This window comes from Polypterus senegalus, chromosome 17 (assembly GCF_016835505.1).
Source record: "Polypterus senegalus isolate Bchr_013 chromosome 17, ASM1683550v1, whole genome shotgun sequence".
Classification (NCBI taxonomy): domain Eukaryota; kingdom Metazoa; phylum Chordata; class Cladistia; order Polypteriformes; family Polypteridae; genus Polypterus; species Polypterus senegalus.
The window spans coordinates 41818513-41840696 of NC_053170.1; the positions used below are offsets into that span (position 1 = coordinate 41818513).

The window sequence follows — 22184 nt, forward strand, 5'->3', positions numbered from 1 at the left end:
TAGCTGTTCTCAGGCAGATAAGTTTACAACATTTTTAAATGGAGAAAACTTTGCTTTTGGAAATAAATATTATTTTAATTGCTTTTGTGAAGGATGGGCAACAAGTTAAACAGATCCCTGTTAAATTTACTGAAGCCATATGAAGCAATATTTTTTGTTATAACCTTTTAAATTACTGCGTTGAGTTGGCACCCTGCCCAGGGATTTGTTTCCTGTCTTGCGCCCTGTGTTGGCTGGGATTGGCTCCAGCAGACCCCCGTGACCCTGTGATAGGGTATAGCGGGTTGGAGAATGACTGACCTTTTAAATTAACTTATCTGATTTTTTAAAAATTTACACTCTGTGACAAAAGGAAAATTAACATTAAGTTTAGGTGAATATCAACAAACTAACCAGCAAAGCCAAGCAGATAACAAACAAGATTTCAAAAAAACCTAATACATAATTGCATGAGCCAGAATTGTATACACAATATATGCGGTATAAATTAAATGTATGGTGTTTCTAAACATTACTTCTACGCCAGCACCTGTTATAACTGGCAAAGATGAAGAGGGCCACAATGGAAGGTGGCATTATATAACCTAATAGCTGCAGGTAACAAAGTGGAGCCATAGTGGAATGAGCCAGTGACTAAAGGTCTACCAGGACAGCACGTCATGGAAAGGATGGGTAGTATTCATGATGACCTCTATTTTACCGTCATCCTATTTTCTGCCACTGCCTCCAGTGAGTCAAGGATCGGTCCTGTAATGCAGCCAGCCTTTCTGAGTAGTTTATTTAGACATTTGGCATTCTCTGAGCTGGTGTTACTCCAACAGAAAAATCTTTGAATAGAACAAGGCACGAGCAACAATGGATTGGTAGAGCATGCCCAGCAGCATGGTACACACATTATCAGACTCAGTCCTTTCAAAAAGAAGGATCTACTCTGTACATACAATTCAGCCCGTCTTTCTCATGGACCCACACATATTTGTAAGTCTGCATCATGTCCATTCTTTTTCCTAATATGATGACTGATCTACAGACCTCCAGTTCATGCCAGGGCACTAGCTCCTTAATCTTACAATGTTCAGTAGGTGGCGGTTATCCCTGCACTTATATCAGAAAGTCCTCAATCAATTCTCCATACTTCTCCTTATCTACCCTGTTCATAGCCTGAAGTGGAGGAGTCATCTGAGAACATTTGTAGATTTCAAACAGCGTTGATTACCTAAGACACTGTGGGGCCATCTGCCTACACTGCCTTAAATTTACTCCATGATTGGAGAGCTTGGATAGTGTTAAAGGCATTTAATAAATCAAAGAATAGAATCCTAAGCACTGTACCAGCTTTGTCCAAGCGGAAGAGGGTAAACTCTGTGGAAAATGCATGTCATACTGCCAACTACTGCTAGATACAATCCATGTGGTACCATGTGGTACAGTTGTTGTAGGACCAGTCTCTCAAAGTTCTTCATGATGTGTAATGGGAGACCTGCTGATCTGTAGGTAGTAGAACTGTACTGTTCTGCCAAGAACTAGAAAATGGAAGGCCTCTGGGGCAAAATAATCAAAAGATGCAAGTTAGTCGAGAAAAAAAGCGTAGTCAAAATCAGAGAGTTAAACCTTACAGATGTCATAAACCATAATACAAACAAAAAGTCACAGTCAAAACTGATATCTGAAATCTAACACACTTGAAAACGTAATTAGAATTAGTCAGACTAGAATGATGAATGTACTGCATTGCCGGCTTATAAACCATCACCCTGATTACGTGACTTCCATGATTTGTTGTCTAATGACGTGCTGACATATCCGTAACCAAACAAAATGGTGTCACAGAAATTTCAAAATAAATAATAGTGAACTTTTATTTGCTCCAAGTTTAATTTGGGTTTTTTGACACTGATCAAGAGCAAAAGACTCTTTAATGTCAAAGTAAAAACAGGTCTCTGGAAAGATAAATAAATTATAATTATAAAACAAAGAATAACCGAGAGAATAAGAGTCATTCCCCTTAATATGACACACCTAAATGATTGCTGGCCAACTCCAGACTTATGAAAACGCTCCGCATTTCAGTGTGAACAGGCGAAAATGAAGATTTCTAAAAGCACACACAGCCCGTTGTACTGTGGTTGGTTTGTACTCATTATGGGTCTCTTCCCTGATTGTATCCTGCTTATTACAACATCTCATGCCCTGACTAGTTACCCATCACAGCAGAAAAACATATTCCAACACAGCGGGCATAAAAGAGTCGCTTTCCATTGCACTTGTTGTGTTGCTAACCTGTATGCATGTAAATTGTGTTTTCTGAAGTTTTTAGAAATTGTGGTCAAGCAACTACTCACACTGCATAATAAGAGTGGACAGTCATTTAGGTGCTCAAACCGTACATGCACATTCAGTTTGATTTTCATACCATGATGTGGGTGCTCAGACTATACATGTACGATGCTCACTCACTGCAGTCACTGTACGATGAATTTTGTGAAATTTGATGGCAACAACAGAAAATCATCTCATGAGACTGCTCTCACTATATGACAGCTGACTGAAATTTCTGACATGACAGAAATTCTGCCATTCACATGACAGCCCAGTTGTGAGGAGCAATTGGGCATTGCAACCACTCCCGTACTGCCCATAAAATGACAGCCTTTATGAAGCTTAAATTTAGTCCGTCACAGAAAATTAGTCAGCAACTACAAACGAGGCTTACAATTGTGCCAAAATTGCAGTTTGTATGTCCACTGTTAGACGTGTATGATGTGTGCATGCCCAGTGTAGGAAGACAATTACATCTTATGTGTTTTCATTTGTTACAGTTTGGAGCAAAATGCTTAAATAAATGATGTAAAAATGCAGTAGTGTGGATGTAGTCTAAGAATGTTCTTCCTATTAACTTTGCACCCCGTGCTTAGTGTTTTTATTATTAAAATGTATAAAACAGTTTACTTACTGTACTCTTGAAGTTGACGATTTTCTTGGTCAAACAATGTACTCCATGCTATTGTAAGGACACTGCATTGTTCTGCCAGACTGCCCTAATGGTTCTTAAGCAAAGTTGCACTTTTGTAAATGTAATACATCATATGCTAGTGTGATATTATTTTCTACTAATTTGTGCTGTTTTTATTGTTATGTTCAGTTGCACTTTCAAAATTGTTTTACATTACATTTGTATTTGTATGATATTTTAATTTTGTGGAATGGAACTAATAATTTGAAAGCTAATAATAAACCTAACACATGTTTTTAAACCATTCTTGATATAAGAAATACATTAAAGGTTGTGAAAAATTGTGTTTGGGACTTGAAGTTTAAACTTGAGACTTGCTTGCCATAACTTGAGACTTTATTCAAGACTTGCCCATCATAATTTTGAATGGGGATCTAATTTTTAATCAAGTCAGAAAATGTAACCATGGCATAATGTTCAGTGCATTTGAGGTTAACTGTTTTGAAACCATTCAAATTTTTGTTTTGTTGCTGCATCAAAGAATAAGATATCACTTTTTTTGCTTATTAAATATTTTTGTAAAAACTAGTCATATTAAAAAAATAACAATGATAATAGAATGCAAGTGCATGTATTAATAGACATACTGCATTTTTAACTAACATTTTACAATATAATGTGTTTGAAAACCAAGCTGAAATGGCTTTCACGTACACCAGATCCTTGCCCAAGTGATGCATAAGTTGCATTGACTAAACTACGTTTTGTTTAGGGCCATGAAGTGTCTGCAGCTAACTGCTGCTCATATTTATTAAAGGTAAAACATTTAAAAGACATACTTGATGTAGAGTTTAAACAAACTTTAAAATCAATCCATACAGATATAAGCAACTATCATGGAAGGAAGTTACCAGCTGTGCATGCGACTCTGCTGGTGTTTCAGTGAAGTATATTGGGGATATCTTTTGGCCAAAGAGTAATATATACTAGTTAAAATAACTTCTCTCAATGTAAATTTGAAAGAATAAAAAAAGTATGAATGCAGTAAGCCGCCCTAATTCAGGGTGTTCATAAGAAATTAAATAATTTACTTCATGAAGTAGAAGTACATAATAAACAAGAATAGTTGCATCAGATATTTGAAATATGAAAATGACTGTTTCAATTGAAAGGTCTAAATGTTTTTGATTGTCATAGAAATTTGACATTTTTCACCCTCTAGTAGAGGTCCATAGAGGGCTAGATCACTTGTAAAGGATCAAAACTCAAAATGACATCCAATTTGAAATCATTAACCTTGGAAAATCAGTCTAAAATGACACCCCACATGCTTATGTTTGGAATTTGTTATTTTTTACCTTTTGGGAGTGACACTTTGAGGGCTCTGACCAACAGTAAAGAATGAAATATCTAAAATATTATGACATTCATGATCAGCAACCTCAAAACAGCATATAACTACACTCCAATGACTATTTAACTGATTCCCATTTGTTCAAAATTTTTGTGAAAAGAAGTAAACTTTACCCCTCATTTCCCATTAGGATACTCATTGAGGTCGGGTGATGTGGCGTACACAACTTCAAGTCCTTTTAATCATTTTTGCTGAAGACACATATTTGTTTACTCTTTATCATAAGGGTGCAATTTTATGCACAATATATGGTGCAAAAACGGCCTAAAATTAGGAAATCTTTGAGTCATAAATAAATATATAATCTTTGAGTCATAAATATATCAGGAACATTGAAAAGCTTGACATTTTGCATAACTTGACATCAAGACAATTTGAATGACATATCATATTTGGGGCTTTTCTCTTACCAGTGAGTCAGGAGGCACCGGACAAAAAAAACAAAAACTGAAGTGATTTCAAAGCATCTGTAAGAGAAGCTTATGAACACAAATTGAATCCATACAGAATATTTCCCTGTTTTAAGATAAATTTCAAAAATATATGGGCCATGGCCTCTATTTAAGATATTTCAACTTTCCTGATAAATTTCAATTTCAATTTCAAATGCTGAATATGTTTACCAAAATATTCAAATGTTTACCAAATTTGAACAAAATTGGTCCACTGGGTGTTGTTTCATTTGGACAATCTGACAGAAAAACACTTTTTTTTTTCACATTTTTACAGGTGGTCAATTGTCCATCCCAACAACATTAGGTACAAAGCAAGAACCCGTCCTGAATGGGGCACCAGTCCATCTCAAGGTCAGCTCATACACATAGGGCCAGTTTAGAAAATAATTAGGTGTAGTGTATCAGTAAGCTAAATATTCGTCCCTAAGGTGATATACCTTTGTAAAATTGCTTTCTCACAGTAAACTTTATCTTATGTTGCAAATTGTATGACAAAAGAAGTACTCAGTGTACAAAAAAGAAACAATATCCAGTTCTATAACAGCACTCGTATAGTGCACAATGGCCTGCTGTCCAGGGTACTGATCCAGTGCCAATACTGTGCTTTGTTAAATAGGGGCTGAGGGACTGATTCTTTGTTTAGCTTCTATTTAAAATATAATAAAATTCATTTTCTGAGCCTTTCATAACACTAATTAGCCTGAGGGGAGAACTGACTAACAGGCTGACTAAAGTGGTTTATAACACGGCCACTCTCACTTCTGATAAGTCCATTTAGAGCTTGAAGAAAAACCCACATGTGCTTGGGGAGAATCTGTAGACGCCACACAGTCAGTGAGCCCACATTTGATGGTGCAGTGGTTGGCACTGCTGCACCACAGTTCCACTCTGAACTTCAATATTTCACACCTTAATTACTTTATCTTTAGGCTAATTTGAAATGATAGAATTCAGCATTTTTATTGACTTTCCTTTCCATTAATGATATTAAAGAAGATTTCATAAACTAATAAGTTCACTTATTTACAGAATCTTCACTTCTGCTTATCGAATGTAGGAGTCAATTTTGACAGCAGTGAGTGCAAGACAGGAAATAGTCTTAGAAATTGTTTAATTTGATGAAAACTCAAACTCACATATATGCATAAAGACTGGTCAATACATCTTCTGCTCCTATCCCCTTAAAAAAGTGCCAATTGAGGTCAGGGCTGTCTTACCAGCATCATAAGCCCCCGAGCAAAATAGTGTGCTAGGGCCCCAGTTTTCATAGCAAAACAGAAACATACATAGGCACCAGAAACATTGCGTGCCCCCAGCCAAGGCCCATTGTGCCCATACATTAAGACGACCCTGGTTGAGGTGGTTAGGATTGATTAGGATGCTTCCTGGATAACCCCCACCTTGCAGTGGTGTTTTAGGCATTTCCAATCAGGAGGAGACCTTGTATTATATCTCTCAGTTGGACTGGGAATGCTTTGGTGTCCCACAGAGGAGTTGGAAGGGATGGCAGGGAAAAGGGATACCTGGGCATCTCTGCTTAGACTGCTGCCACTGCGACTTGGACTCAGATCAGCAGAAGAAAATGGATGGATGAATTGGAGTTTTGAAATGCCAGTCAAAGTACAGCTGCAGAAAATCTCAGCAAACCAAACCCATATGAGTACAAAGCAAATAGGTAAATTCCACAAAAAAGACACCCCACCCAAAATCAAAGCAATAGCATACTGCTCTTACCAATGCTCTCACCAATTATACCACATTTTGTAATCTTCCATTTAATCAAATAATTAATGCTTAAAGTTATAAGTAAATCATTAGAGAGGTCATACAGCTTGAAAATCATAATATGTTATAAATGCATAAAAGCATTTCTAGTTTCAGAGGTCTGATGTCAAAAACAGACTTGGAGAAATGTATCCATGTTTTTATTTTCAGCATAGTAATTTACTGCAATGCTCTTTTCTCAGGCCCACCCAAAATAACTATTAAAAATTGCAATTAGTTCAGAATACTGTTGCCAGAATGCTTGCCAAAATTAAGAAAAGAGAACACGTTACTCCAGTACTAAGATCATTACATTGGCTTCCAGTCAGCTATAGCAATGATTTTAAGATACCAGTTTTAGTATGTAAGTCACTAAACAGCTTAGGCCCAGAATACATCACAGAGATGCTAACCGTTTACAGACATAATAGACCAGCTGAGATCGAAATGGGTTTTAGCTTTTATGCAACACAAAAATGGAATTATCAACCAAAACATGTTAGAGATGCCCCAACAGTAGAAGCTTTCAAATCAAAATAAAAAACATTCTTATTTTTCTGTGCATTTGACTGACTGTGTACTGTGCTGCACTATTGCTGAACTGTAATGCTGTTGTGTCACCATATTATTCTCTTCATTTTACATTTTGTTTTAACTTTCTGTTATTTTATTGTCATTTAGGTGTATTTTATTTCTTTATTGTATTTTATCCCTATCATGTAAAGCTCTTTAAATTGCCTAATGGTACGAAATATGTTATACTTCGTATAAGTAAACTTGCTTTGCTTTGCATAATAGCAATTTATGTTTTTATAATTAGTATTACCAAATTTGTAAATACTTGTATGCTATTACAGTATTTGCATTTTATCATTATTGTTTCCATATATTCTTAAAGGTTATCAGTGTATAGGCATTTGCACATATGATTATAATTATGTTTATATGTAAATACTGAGTATTATGCAGAGGCAGAAAAATTACTGTGCTAAATGGCTGACATTGTTAGCAAGACTAATCAGAATTTTGTTTTAAATTTTTTTTACAGTCAATCGTTAAAATATCTTGTTTTAGCTTGATGGGAATTCAGTAGTCACATTTACTTCTATTCATATATATTTTTAAAAGCATTAAGAATGAGTTATGTTTTTCTCTGCTACAATTTTATTTTTCTTATGGCTGCTGCCATCTTTATTGTGTCTTTTGCTGTGCAGGATGATTGGAAGTTTTATACTGCATGAGTATAAATATCAGTGTTGTGCACCTTCTGGATTCTCATAAATAATCTTAGCATTCATTAAGAATTCTTTTTGCACTGTAATACATTTTGGCTTTGGCAACTTGTAATTCTGTGGCTTTTCACACTCTTGCTTAGTTCTTTAGTACTTCAATTTGCATTTTGTTTTTTTCCCCCCTTTTTTATTAATTTTATTGCAATCCATACAAAGCAATCAAATTTTTACAAAAAGAAAAATTGAGTTAAGAAGAATCCCCACCCCTGAGAGAGAGAACAAGCCAAACAGCATAAAATTTAACACTTGTAAACATACCTAAATTAATAAATTCTCTGTGCTTCATGAACTTATTTTAAAATATTACTGATTAGATCCTGCCATGTTCTGAAAAAAGTCTGTACGGATCCTCTAACTGAGTATTTGATTTTTTCCAATTTCAAATAATATAACACATCGGTTGCCCACTGACTTAAAAGAGGAGAGTTTGGGTTCTTCCAGTTCAAGTTGCATTTTGTGTCCTTGGTTTTAAAATTTTTTTGAATTTCTAGTAATCACATTGGCTAGTTTTTTTTATTACTTTCCATTTCCTGATTTTAAAGTAAAAATATTCAGCTGCCTAAGAGCTTGCAGGAAGTACATGAATGAAAGAGGGCTGTGTTAAAGTAATATTCTGTGCCAACTTCACCTCTCTCTGCTGTGATATGTGGTCCTGAGCTGAACAAGTACTACACCAGGGTGGTATGTCAGTCAGTTACTGTTTACCTGTAGAGGTTGACAAGCAGAGCTAGAGACATTTGGACTTTCCCCAGACATCTGAAAAAGCAAATACATTGATAAGCCTTCTTGAAATATCTGAGATGTGTCAACTGATGATGACTCCAAGAGTTTTAAAGCTATTGACCCTCACCACAACATGGGTTTTAACACACACTTCAGGAAACAGAAAGAAGACTATACTACCATCTATGACCGGCTCTTTAATATTGCCGATGGTAGAACATTATAAAAATTGTGAGTAGTGCTATTCACCTCGCTTGTCTAAAATAACATCCTGTCAAGATTTGAAGCTCCCTACTCACCACCACACCATTTGGTAATTTATTCCACGTGTCTATGGTCTAAGGAAAACTTTCTGATATCTGTGCAAAATATTCCCCTAACAAGTTTCCAATTGAGTCCCAGTTTTTTTGTTGCAGAATTTATTTTGATGTGACAACTGGGATCTAATTTAGTAATTCCTTTCATACTTTTCCACTTCTAATCAAGTCCCCTCACAATCTCTTTTTGCTTGAACTTAAAGGGCTCAGCTTCTTCAATCTTTCATCAAAGCTCATACCTCTTCATGCCTAGTCACTCTTCTCTGGACTTTGTATTTTTTGTAAAATGGCGGTCAAACCTGAACACAGTACTTCAGGTAAAGCCTCACTAGTGCATTATATAAGTTAGGGATAACCTCCCTTGACTTGTACTCGACACCTTGTAATAGAAAATCTAAAGTCCTATTAGTTTTCTTGATTGCATCTGTACCCTACTATGACTTCTAGGTCCTTCTCATAAGGTATACTTTCAAGTTTCTGACCTTCCATTGTGGGTTCAAATCTGTCATTTTGACTTCCAGCATGTAATGCTACACATGAAAAAAGTGATATTGTTGTTCTGCTACCAATGTATCAAAAGGCAAACATCTTGTCTGTGAGTTGATAATGATGTGACCAGCTGTTTATAAGGGTTTGGTGATCATTATTAACAACTATGGAAAAGCATTATATAGGTTTCAGTCTTCCCAGTTCTGCAAGGTTTTATACATTACATAGATGCACATGATGCATTTGTACAGTGGATTTAATTTCATGCATATTTCTTATGTGTTTTATTTTGTGAATTGGTATGTTTCTGTTAGATGGAATCCATTCACTTATGACATTTTATATATTTTAGATTAGATTGTTTTATCCATGACATCGTCTTGTGACTTGAAAATGGTAAAATGTGTGGTTTTCTTTGCAAATTGGTTCATTCAGCAATTTGTTAATCTATCCATTAATCCATTTTCCAAACCCACTTATCCTAAGAATGGTCACATGAAAGCTGCAGCCTATTCCAGCAAACAATGGGCACAAGGCAGGAACAATCTCTGGACTGGGCACCAGCTCAATTTAATATTGTCTGTGGAATGTGCCGCTTAACACCCTCTCTTGTTTCTGCTGTATTAATTAAATCTAATTTTAGTTTGTTTCAGATCATACACATAGGTTTACAGGTTTGTAAATGTACTGGCTGTGCTACCCATCTAAGATGGGTTAAAATCTAAGTAATCAACATAGTCCTCAGTGTATTCAGCACTAATGTTTTTAGTGTACCACCTATTGCAAAGTATTTTATAATGCATGTAGTATTAACATACATTAACACATAATTGAGTGTTCCAATGATGGTTGTCCTTCTAGAAGCTTCTCCCATCTCCACATGCTGTAGGTTTCCTGGAGTTCAGCCAGAGCGCCCATTGGGTTCTTGGCCACGTCTCTTACCATGGCCTTTCTTCACCAATTGCTCAGTTCTGCTGGGTAATCAACTCTAGGAGGTGCCATGGTTGTTCCAAACTTATTCCATTCAAGAATTATGAAGGCTACTGTGGTCATGGGAACCTTCAGTGCTGTAAGATTTTTTTTAATGGTTTTCCCCAGATCTGTGAATCCACACCATGCTGTCTCTTAGCTCTTCAACTTCATGGCTTGGCTTTGCTCAATTGCACATTGTAAACTGTGGAACCTTCTATACAGACATGTGTGTGCCTTTCCTAGTCATGTTCATTCATTTAAATTGACTTGAATTGAATTGATTCGGTGGTCTCCAAACAAGGTGCAGAAACATCTCATTGGTGATCAATAGAATTGGACATGCCTGAGCGAAAATTCAGGATGAACTGCAATGGGTCTGAATACTTGTGTCAATGTGAAATATCAGTTTTTTATTTTTAATAAATTTGCAAACATTCCTAAACTCCTGTTTTTGCTTTGTCATTCTGGTATATTGAGTGCAGCTTCAAGTGGGGAAAAAATATTTAAATAATTTTAGCACAAGGCTGAAACGTAACAAAATGTGAAAAAGTGAAGGGTCTGAATACATTCTGATTCCACTGCATGTGTATATTTGATAGTTTATGATTTCAAAGTGACTCTATGTAAGTGAGGGTGGATGTGTGAGTGACTGTATCATTATTGTAGAGGGGGTTTTACATGAGTTAAACAGCACAATTGTTAAAGTTTATTTTGAAATTTATGAAAGACTAGGGGGCACTGCCCCCTGCTCGCTTCGCTTGCCAACCCTTGGGTGGGCGCTACGCACTAGCCACTTCGTGGATATGCCACTCGTGTATGGGGAAGCGGATGTAAAATTTAAATAGATTTTTATTTTCATGGGAATTGTTACATATGTATAATAGAACTATTTTACATTACAGCGAGTAATTTACCATAGTAAAACATAATAAATTGAAAGCAAATTATGTTCCATGTTGCGTTAGAGGTATTCGTTTTGTTCTGTTTGGCTTTGAAATTAACACGCAAATACTTTTTAAACTGACACTTTTACTGTAAAACTTCATTAAAAACAATTTTTTTAATTAATTTTTCATCAATATCGCATTGAATTTTGGTTCCGTGTTTGGACTTACATTGTGACAATTCAACATATAACTTCCCGTGAGTGAATATCGTTTCTTTCTCTCTAATAAATAAACCGACTAATTCATTTGACTTCATTGTTTCTCGGTACTAGGATTGCCCGTGTACTCATTTCTTCTGTTGACAACCCTTCAGGATGAAATTCTTTAAAAAGATTTGGACATAAGTTTTCTTTTATTGGGAACTTAAAGTGAGGAAAACGTAAAAATTTATAAGAGCTGAGAGCGCAGGAACTGTGTCTGACAAAAGCATTCACACGAATAAGAGGTCAGAGGACCGTGGTTGAAAATGGTTGAGAGGAGAGTAGGACTTGAAAAAATCTCTTGGCAAAAGTCTTGCTTCAAAATTTTCTTTTATAATAGAGAGATATGGATGTTTAACACATGCTGTTTTGTTGGTCATACTCACTGTTATGTTGGGTATATGACAGTAGTGAATAGGCAGGCAGTATAACGTAGTGCTGTGGACTTTAAACTAGTAGATGCCAGTCCAATGCCTGCTACAAACCCCTTTGTGACCCTGAGTAAGTCATTTAACATGCATTTTCTGCAGTTTTAAAGTAACTGTATATAAGCAATCATAATGTGTCCTTGTCTTGTTGCCCACGGTTAAGGATTTCTTCTAAAAATACAATGACAAAAAATAATGCTCTGAAGATCTGAATGAAATCTTGTAAGATTTAATGATGCATACTGTTTTCATACACTTTTCATCCAGTTCTGGGTTGTGAGAGCCAAAGAAAATCCTGTGAGTGCTGGACACTGGGCAAAAAACAAACCTGGATGGGGTGCCAGTAGATGACATTGCACCAGATTAGACTAAAGCAACTTAGTATATTTTAGAATAATTGGAATATGTAGGTTATTGATCTTTAAGTGCAAAAGAAATCTGGAATGAGTTTAGTGTTTGAAACAAATTTGTAATTCAATTTCTTTTTTGTATTTGTGTTATTTCAGCCAGTGATGCTTTTTTAGATTGAGCTAACAATTTTATATTACTGAAGCAACAAGAAACAGCACAATGTCTAAATTTCATTTATTTAAAGGTAAGTAAGCAAACAACATTACAAGCTAGCATACATATTTAATGATATTTAATCGCTTTGTATGTATTATAATAAATTAGATCAGAAACATGATTTTTAGTGGGAATAAGCAGGAGGTGGTGTATCAGTAGACTGTGGGTTTTGTGTATTCATAAACAGCATGTGTAAGGCATAATTAAAGTTCTTTTGTCCTAGAGGGGATTTCTGAAACCCAAGAAGCTGCTAGTGGAATGGCCAGCTTTATGCCTATTGAATACAATTTTAAATGTAAATACTGGGCTTTTTTAAAAAAAGTTTTGTTATCTACAGTAAATAATTAAATAGAACTGCAAAATAAATAATAAATAAATAAAAAATTAAAAGATCAACAGTCCATTTTAAAAATACATTACTATTATTACATTTTAAAGCAATGTTTATACAGTACATATGTAAATGTATATTTCACTAGAAGTGGTAACTTCTATTTATATTATATAACCCACTTTTCTAGGTTTTATCCTGTTTTATATCCTCTTGTCAGTCGGTACCATCCTGGTATCTGCACAAGTCATGAATACGACAACCACTTTGCCAACAGCAACAAGTATCCAAGGGACAGATGTTACAAGTGAGTTTTATTTACATAGCAATAACAAGCTGCCTCTTTACACCTATTTACTGCACTTGAAATTGAATAACGCTATTTTAGAGATCCAGGTAGTGATGTGGGCAGCATGGCAGCACAAAGACAGCACTGCTGCTACGTAGCAAGGAGGTTCTAGTCCACAGTACTCCCTGGAGTTTGCATGTTCTCCCAATGTCCGCAAGGATGTGCCCCAGTGTCCTCTCACATTGCAAGATTAGCACTTTAGGTGAACTGGTGTTGCTAAACTTGCCCTTGGTTATGTGTGTGCACATGTGTGTCTGCTCACCTTGTGATGGGATGGCACCCTGTTCAGGGATAGAAAATGGATGTATGGGAATATTAATGTATGAGCATAATAATTTAAGTGTATCCTTATGAAATAATCTGCTAGGAAGAATGCTAATATGATGCAAACTATTTGTACACCATAGGTGATGGCCAAACACTCTATCACATATTGTGTTTAACATAATATTCTCAAAGTTGATTAATTCAGTATAGGGTTCTGAGAGGCAAGAGTTTATATGAGCAGCATCCACCTTAAGGCAATGTAGTGAATAATCATGCTCAGAAATGAAAATATACAAAGGAGAAATGAACTCATTTAAAGACCACACAAAGTGCACTTGCTTTGTTTGCTAATGTTCTTTTGCTGTTGCCTGTTTGTACTACCTAGCATTGTTATAATTGGTCTTTGCTTTTACCCATCATGAGAAGTTTCTTGTGTGACACCCTGGCAACAAAACACCTTTTTATAGCCCATCAATGCATAGTAACCTTAGCTGTTAGCAATTTGCACAGAAAGGAGGTGGAGCTACTTTCTGATTACTTACAGATTTCAGTTGCTTCCTGGCCATTCCTTGTCTCGGTGTACTGCTTTTTCTTAGTGTGTTCAATACTTTTTCTCTGTGTCATTCCACTTTATTATACATACCTGTATTTATGGTCTTTAATGTTGTGAAGTCTTTATATTTGTGGATTTCTTGAGTTAATACCAATGTCTGGTGAGAATTTCATATGAATAGGCTCATTGGAAATATGTTTACTGAAAAAAATGTTAATGTTGTCAATACTTATTTCCCCCCGCTGTATGTCTTTTAGGAATAAGTTAAACTTGAACTGGTTATTTTAAAGAAAGAAAAAATATTCTGGCAAGTAAGTATATATTCTAAGTGAAAAGGGTAAAAAAAAACGTAATTTGTGTTTAAGGGTTTTACTGATAAGAAGAGCTGTGTTTTGATTTTTACTTATCCTTCCCATCAGAGTCTTTAAGATTGTATTGAGTACTAAATCAGGTTGTGAAATTTGTGGTGAGGGTAAAGATGGGAAAAAAGTTTTAGTGGGTTTAGCTATATGAGCTCCCCATTTATGGAGACAGGATGAAGAATGAGAACACCTTCCCCTATCAGGAAGAAAGCTTGGAGGATGAAAGGCAAGTTTCATGAAACTCAGTGATAACAGGACAATAAAAAGTCAGCCAATGAGCTGACTAGTGACAGAGAGAGTGAAGACACAGACACAGAGAAAGCTGACTAGAGACGAGATGACAATCTGACTACAGTGAGAAGTAACCTAGAGGAGCTGAACAGAAATGATAACCGGATCAGAGCCTTGGTGTGACTAAGAATATGGGATGCCTGGACTCAACATGCGCATATTGAAAGTGTTGTTAATCTTCATCATCTGCCAAAATTACACATGATCCAGGTTAAAATGGTATGAAGCCACATCTATAGTTTGTGTTTGGTTAATAGTAATAACTAGTACTGTATATCCCTATAGGTTAGCAAGTTTGTGAATAAAGAAATGGGGGTATCAACAGAGGTGCAACATATAACTGTAGTCTACAGAAAAATAATCTGTGCATTTGATAAGAGGGGATTCAGTGTTTATAGGAAAGATGTTCCCAAACCCTTCCCACAATGAAGCCTTCAGTAACCAACCTTTGAAGAGATGCAATTTCTCTGCAAGGCCCACTCACACACAGCTCCGACTTCCCAATTACAGAGAGACAATTAGGAATAATCCGTGAAAGAGATGTGGAACAAAAACTGAAGCACCAAATCAAAACTCATATGCAGCCACTTGATTGGCAACCAGGAAATGGATTCCATTCAAAGGTGTGCATCAGAACAAAACACTGTGCAGCCATGTCTCCCTATCAATGAAATAAGACATGTTTAATTATTGATACTAAAATAAGAATAGGAATCAGGAGGTCACATGACATTTAGTAAATCAACAGATAAAAACTTGATAAACGCAAATACAGCTGAAGCTGATTTAAAACAACAGAAGTGAAGTCTCATTGATTACAATCACTTTGAGAATTCAGGAGGAGATCATTGCGTTTGTATTTAAATGTTACAACCAAATTTTGGAAACAGGTATGGGAGGTGGGTATTCTATAAGCCAAACACTTGTTCACCAAGTTTACTATATTCAGCATAATGAACAGCTGAGAAGGCGACAATTATGCCTTACTTCAGAGTACGAAGTCCACCATGAGATGTTTGACTTCTGGATCTTGAACATAAGAAACATGCTTTTGTGGCACCAAATTTAATTCTGTTTGCATTTCTTGACTTGGTATGTGATACAGACTCTTTTTAAAAATTGCAAAATTTTCCACTGAAATAAATGTTCCCTTAATGTTCAATAATACTCTCAGTTATGTGACTCACTGTTTATAGATGATTTTGAAAACTTTAAGAACTGGATTATGTCCCATTCTCTGCTGAAGAACAAAGAGGTTTCATTCCCTTAACTGGAGCATGATGACCAGAACTGCACAAAGTGCTCTAGATGTAGCCTCACTATTGCATTACAGTGTTTGAGAAAAAGGATTTCACAGTATAACTTTAATATTTTATTTGCCTTTCTAATTGTTTCTACACATTGACCGGATGATGAGAATCAAGCATCAACATAAATTCCTAAATTCTTGTCCTAATTTCCATCAACTTCATGAGCAAATCCAGGCAAATTTATAACTCTGAGGTAAAAACTGGATGGCCATGGCCTCAGAAGCTAGACCACTTCCAGAAGCAGCAGATTCTAGCCTGTCCAATATGATTCTGTACATTTTGTAACAGGATTTTGCTCATTTACAGAAAAAGCAGCATAAGAAGAGGGGAAAATGGAAAGAAAGAAGGAAGGAAATGTTCACGGTGTGGAGAGGTGTTTCAGTACTTAAGTTCATAATGGAAAGTCCAGAGTGAAAAGGCTTACTGCAAGTAAATGGCTGCTGTTTAGCTGATGCACTGTGTGAGATAAACTAAACATAGCTTAATCAATCAAAAGTTTAAAAGAAATTGGTATTTTCTAAAAGCAGCAAAGGTATCAAACACAGATGAGGACGAAGTGTATGATTTTTTAGTTAAGGGACAGCTCCTGTTAGGAGTAGCAGAAAACAAATGATTCAAACTAAAAGTATAGGTTGTAAGGTCTTCTATTAAAGTCAATGTCTGGAATTAACATTTTTTCTTACATCCAAAATAGTTTATTACCCTGACAATCCCTTCTGCTTGCAGCAGTGTTGTTTTCAGATTTTGAGAACAACTGTCTGTTATTGCAAATTAATTCTGTGACTTAAACATTATATTATGTTGTCTGATATAACAACTTTCCACTGGGGTTAGTATGGTTGGAATAATCAGAGCAAGGCATGCAATGTCTTCTTAACTTACAATACCTACAAAAATAGTTCACCCCCTTGGAAATTTTCACATTTTATTGTTATAGAGCATTGAATCACAGTGGACTTAATCTGCCTTTTTTGACACTGATTAGCATAAAAAGATTTTAATGTCAACGTGAAAACAGATCTCTGCAAAGTGGTCTAAATTATGAATAGAAAACAGAAAATAACTGATCACATAAGTAATGTGACCCACCTAAATCATCACTGGGGCAGCTAATTGGTTTTAGAAGTCACATGAATAGTACAATGGAGATTACCTGTCCGGGGTTTAAGCTGATTGTAGTAGAAATGGACCTCAACTGGAAGGTCCAGCTTGTGGTTAGTCAATATCATGGCCTAACCTACAAAATGAAGACAAAAGAACAGTCCAAGCAACTACATGAAAAGGGGATTTAAAAACACAATTCCAGGGATGGAGACAGGAAATATCAAATTCTATTTGTAATTAATTTAGACCTCTTTACAGATATCTCTTTTCACTTTGACTTTTAAGGAGTTCTTTTCTGTTTATCAGTGTCATAAAGCTAAATTAAATCCATTGTTATTCAATGCTGTGTAACAATAAAAAGTGAAAATTTCCAAGGGGGTGAATACATTTTATAGGCACAGTATAATGTGTAAAACATGTAAAACACAGTAATTACAGAAAAGCAAATTACAGAAGGGTGTCTTAGGAAACTAGAAAAAATGATAGTGCTGGACTGTAACTGAGGAGAGCTCACACCGTGAGATAATCATCAGTGAGCTGGAGGCAATCGGAGGCTGGACATTTGTAAGATCTGATTTGTTGGTGACTGTTTTTTATTTCTAATACAGTAGTTGTTAGTTTTCAGACTCTCACAATCATTCTTTTATCCCTTCATTTGTTCTTCTATTGTTATTATGTTTATGTTTTTGAAAATGATTAAGTATTGCATTCTCTAGTTATTCAGTTTATTAAAAGTATTAATAAAAGGCGACAGTAGTGGACCTAAAAACTAGAAGATAAATAACAAGAACATCCATCCATCCATGGTTTCAAAGTACAGATACCTGAAAATGGTTTTCAAAATTTAAAATTGGTCTTATTGCTGTTTTACACTGTATTGAAAATAATTGTGACACTAATCAAGAGCAAACTGAAGTTAATGTAACATTTCAGTCTCATTTAATCCAATTTAAAGTCATGAAGGACTAGAGCCTAAACTGGTGGAAAGCAGAAATCAGTCATGAACAGGGTGCTGGTCCAGTGTAAGGCCCATTCATGCATACAGTACACTCACACAAGAACAGTTCAGAATTGCCAAATGAACGAACCCACATGTCTTTTGGGAAAGAAAACCCATCCAAACATTGGGTGAACATGCAAACTCCAGCATGAGATCTGAACCCAAGACATTTGATCCCATCACTGGGCATCTTTTCTGTCCCTGCAAGAAGTTTAATATTTTTCATTTTAAAGAACAATTTTCCCTTTCAGGTGTAAGTACGGCCACTACTGCAAAAGTAAATTCCACATTAATGATGGATAACTATACAACAAGCAATACCACAAGTGGTATACCATCCACACCTACAACAACAACGACAATCCCTCCTGGGCTGGTGAGTTTCCTGGACTCTCTCTATAATTTTGGTTTGCTTCTCTGTTGTTTTAACTGGAACACACTCTAGTCCTGACTAAGCAAACTCAAATACTGAATAAATAAATAGCTGTAGTTTATTATTGATGTATAACTCTCAGTTCAAACCAAGAAAATGACCTTAGGATCAGAAGACAGATAGATAATAATGTCAAATAACTGGTGTGATTAATGAACACCCTTTTTAGAAATAAATTAAAATAGATGCAAGCATAAAAAAATAAATGTATTTCCTATCCATAAACAAAATGTGCATCAAATAATTGGACTTTTTTCAGTGTATACTTATTGCACATATTCATATATATCACTTTTGCTGTGTTTTAAAATTTATTTTCAACTGTCAGTGTTGTTGCCTGCTGTTTTGCTTTTCCAGATAACATGCCGGACATTTAACTGCACTGGATATAACTGCTTTACTAACTTTACTACTCTTGCCGGTACTCTGTGCCCCACTAACAACTCATACTGTGAGGTAAATACTTCATTTAGATGTATTTCTTTTGTTTTTGCTTTAAACATATTAGAAGTCAACTGTTGATATATTCCCTTGTGAAATAATCTGCTCAAATGTTAGCTTGTTAGAAAACAGAAAGAGGTTTGCCAGATGTGTTCCAATACAAAATAAAATGTTTGAAATCCATTGTTTGAACATGTAGCTTTGTTTTCTCTAATTAAAAATAGGATTGGTCCTTCTGTAGCTGTTATAACATAAAGAAAGGCTCAACTGAACCTATTAGTTTATGAACAAAATAATTATGAAAACATCTTAAAATCTGCCAGCAGAAGATAAAGGCATTATATGTGGGATATTAGAGGACATCATAAAATTATGAACTGCTTCTGGTTAATGTTGGTCTTGATGACCTGCATAAGGGCTATAGTGGTGACTAGATTACATTTCAGTAGATCCTTGCTAATTGCCTTGTATTTTCAATGTTTGTAATTCATTTCAGTATGGCAGCTAAAAGTATACATTTCATTGGTACCTCAATAGTATTTTTTTAGTTGACAAACAAGTCATCCTTTTTATCGAACTACTTATCTTTGACAATTTAATACACTGCAGTTAAATTTATTTCCAGTTTATTCGGCAGAACAATGCCAGCTACACAGCTGGCTGTAGCAAGACTTGTGCCGGGACAACCAACATCTGCAGGAACTCTTCACAGAATGCTTGTACTATGGAGTGTTGTGCCACGCCCCGCTGTTTATTTCTGAATGGAACCACCCAGGAGACACCTGCTTGTAATTCATTTTTAATATGCCTAAATATTTCAAATTAACACCAAATGTGTCTGACTATGCAGAGTAATGAATGTCCGGGAACAGTCAAAGCTTGAAAAAGTTTGAAAATAGAAATACTACTGTTACAAACACTTCCAAAAAACAAACATTTGAAATGTCCTATAGTCATGCAAGATTTCAGAGATTATGTGTAATGCAACTTAAAGTTGCATGGAAGGTGAAAAACTAAAACACACTAACTTCTGTACTAATGTAAAATAAGTAAGTCCCAATATTGGGGTGAATATTACGTTCATTTTCCAGTTTGTAGCTTGTTTTGGCTGAGCGATGAATAATTTGTGCCTCATTGTGTGTTTTCCTTTAAATGATACTTTCAGAATTTTTTGGATTAAATGATTTGAAGCATCACTTACTCTATCAAAAGTACCAGCTAGGGCTCTCTGCTCATTATATGTTGTCACTCAAATGTTGAGCATATCTGTGTACAACAGAACATTACTGCTTTCTTTGGAGAAAAAAATGAAAATGAATCATATCCATGTTATTGATTTTCTAAAAACTGTATACTTGTTCATTTATGAGATATTTCTAAATCTTTTGTTTCCAAGTGACAACAGCAGCCACTCAAGCCACAACTACCATAAAGCCAACCACCATTGCAACAAATGTGAGTAGTGAATTATTTTCTTTAAATTACAGCATTATCCAGGTTATAAACATTACTTTTTCAATCTCCCTGAATCCAATCCAGGGTTGCAGTGGGACAATAGTATCAACGATAGAGCAAGACACCAGCTCATGTGCAAGATTTTTGTTTTCCAATCTGTTTAGAAAGGCAAGATAAAAAAGATGTGATGGACTGATGATGCCCTGCTAGAGTTAGCTTCTGTCCATTGCGGTCAACATAAGCTCAATGGCATCTTCTACCCTGTGTTATAGAGATGCACTTTGGGTCAGCATGATTTTTAATGTTATAATGTAGGTTTACAATAACTGCGCAATAAATGTTTCTTTTTCATAAATATGTCTTGCAATTAACATCTTTCAAACTTCTGTTAAGTTAAATTAGAAATATTTGCTCAATAATAATTTCTTCCATTTTTAACACTGTCTTTAGATTTCCAGGTATACTTATCGATCGATCCATTATCCAACCTGCTGAATCCGAATGCAGGGTCACAGGGGTCTGCTGGAGCCAATCCCAGCCATCACAGGGCACAAGGCAGGAACCAATCCTGGGCAGGGTGCCAACCCACTGCAGGACACACACAAACACACCCACACACCAAGCCCAATTTAGAATCGCCAATCCACCTAACCTGCATGTCTTTGGATCGTGGGAGGAAACCGGGCGCCGGAGGAAACCCACGCAGACACGGGAGAACATGCAAACTCCACGCAGGGAGGACCGGAAGCAAACCGGTCTCCTAACTGCGAGGCGGCAGCGCTACCACTGCGCCACCGTGCCGCCCACGGTATACTTATCTCTGGGAAAAATAAGCAAACCACTATTAGAAGACGTAAGGTTAGAACTGCCAATTTAGGGAGAAGGTACTCCAAAACATAGGAAGGAGTAAGAATATGTATATACATTTAATAGTATTTTAAAATCAGTTCTAAAGGATACGGGCAACCAATGTAATGGTGCTAAACTGGGTGAGATGTGCTCAATTTTTCTTTTTCTGGTTGAGATTCTTGATGAGATTCTATTGAAATTCTTTCTTAGGAAGTCTTGTTAGGAGTTCATTAAAAGGTGTCATTTTGCTTGGCTTTTCTCTGAGTTCATTACAGTAATCTAGTCAAATGAAAACAAAAGTGTGAGTTAATTTCTCACCATCTTGCAATGTCATTTAAAGTCTAGCTTTCGCAATGTTTCTTAAATGAAAAAAATGCAGTTCTAGTGATATGGTTAATGTGCAATTCAACTTTTAGTTCAGAGTCCATGGCTATACCTAAATTCTTTACTTCTTTTTTGACTTGTAATGCTAAGAGATCAAGTTAAACCAGAGGGCCCAAACCTTCAGGATTAGCTGGTGCTATAGATAAGTAAAGTCATGTGTCAGCTGCATAATTATAATCTGACCTAACAAGAGCATGTCAATTGAAAATAACAGTGGTCCCGGAAAAGGTCCTTTCGGTACCCCATATATAATATTATGGCTTCAAACCATGAAGAAGGGGCCTGACCTGCCTCGAAAGCTTGCATATTGTAATCTTTTTAGTTAGCGAGTAAAAGGTGTCATTTTGCTTGACCTTTTACGACATTCATAATGGCTAACACTGTACAACAAACATTTGAGATACAATTGATTACATTTAATTTGTTTTTCCAATTGGCAGGTGAAGTGACTTGCTCAGGGTCACACAATGTCAGGGGGGGGATTTGAATCCACAACCTCATGGTTTGTAGTCCAAACTCTTAACCACTTGTGCC

At 35.9% G+C, this 22184-nt stretch overlaps 1 protein-coding gene across 3 annotated transcripts in view; it reads left to right on the forward strand.

Moving 5' to 3' along the window:
* LOC120518085 (uncharacterized protein PB18E9.04c) overlaps positions 1-22184 on the forward strand; it is a 31943-nt gene that overhangs the window by 3973 nt on the left and 5786 nt on the right. The window contains exons 2-8 of one of the 3 annotated variants that reach the window (XM_039740679.1): positions 5097-5173; positions 12461-12549; positions 13043-13159; positions 18340-18464; positions 18879-18977; positions 19588-19750; positions 20359-20417. In XM_039740679.1, the coding sequence (XP_039596613.1) occupies positions 12525-12549; positions 13043-13159; positions 18340-18464; positions 18879-18977; positions 19588-19750; positions 20359-20417 (588 nt within the window). In that variant the 5' untranslated portion in view covers positions 5097-5173; positions 12461-12524. The remainder of the gene's footprint in view (positions 1-5096; positions 5174-12460; positions 12550-13042; positions 13160-18339; positions 18465-18878; positions 18978-19587; positions 19751-20358; positions 20418-22184) is intronic. The other 2 variants (XM_039740678.1, XM_039740680.1) reach the window with 2 other exon arrangements.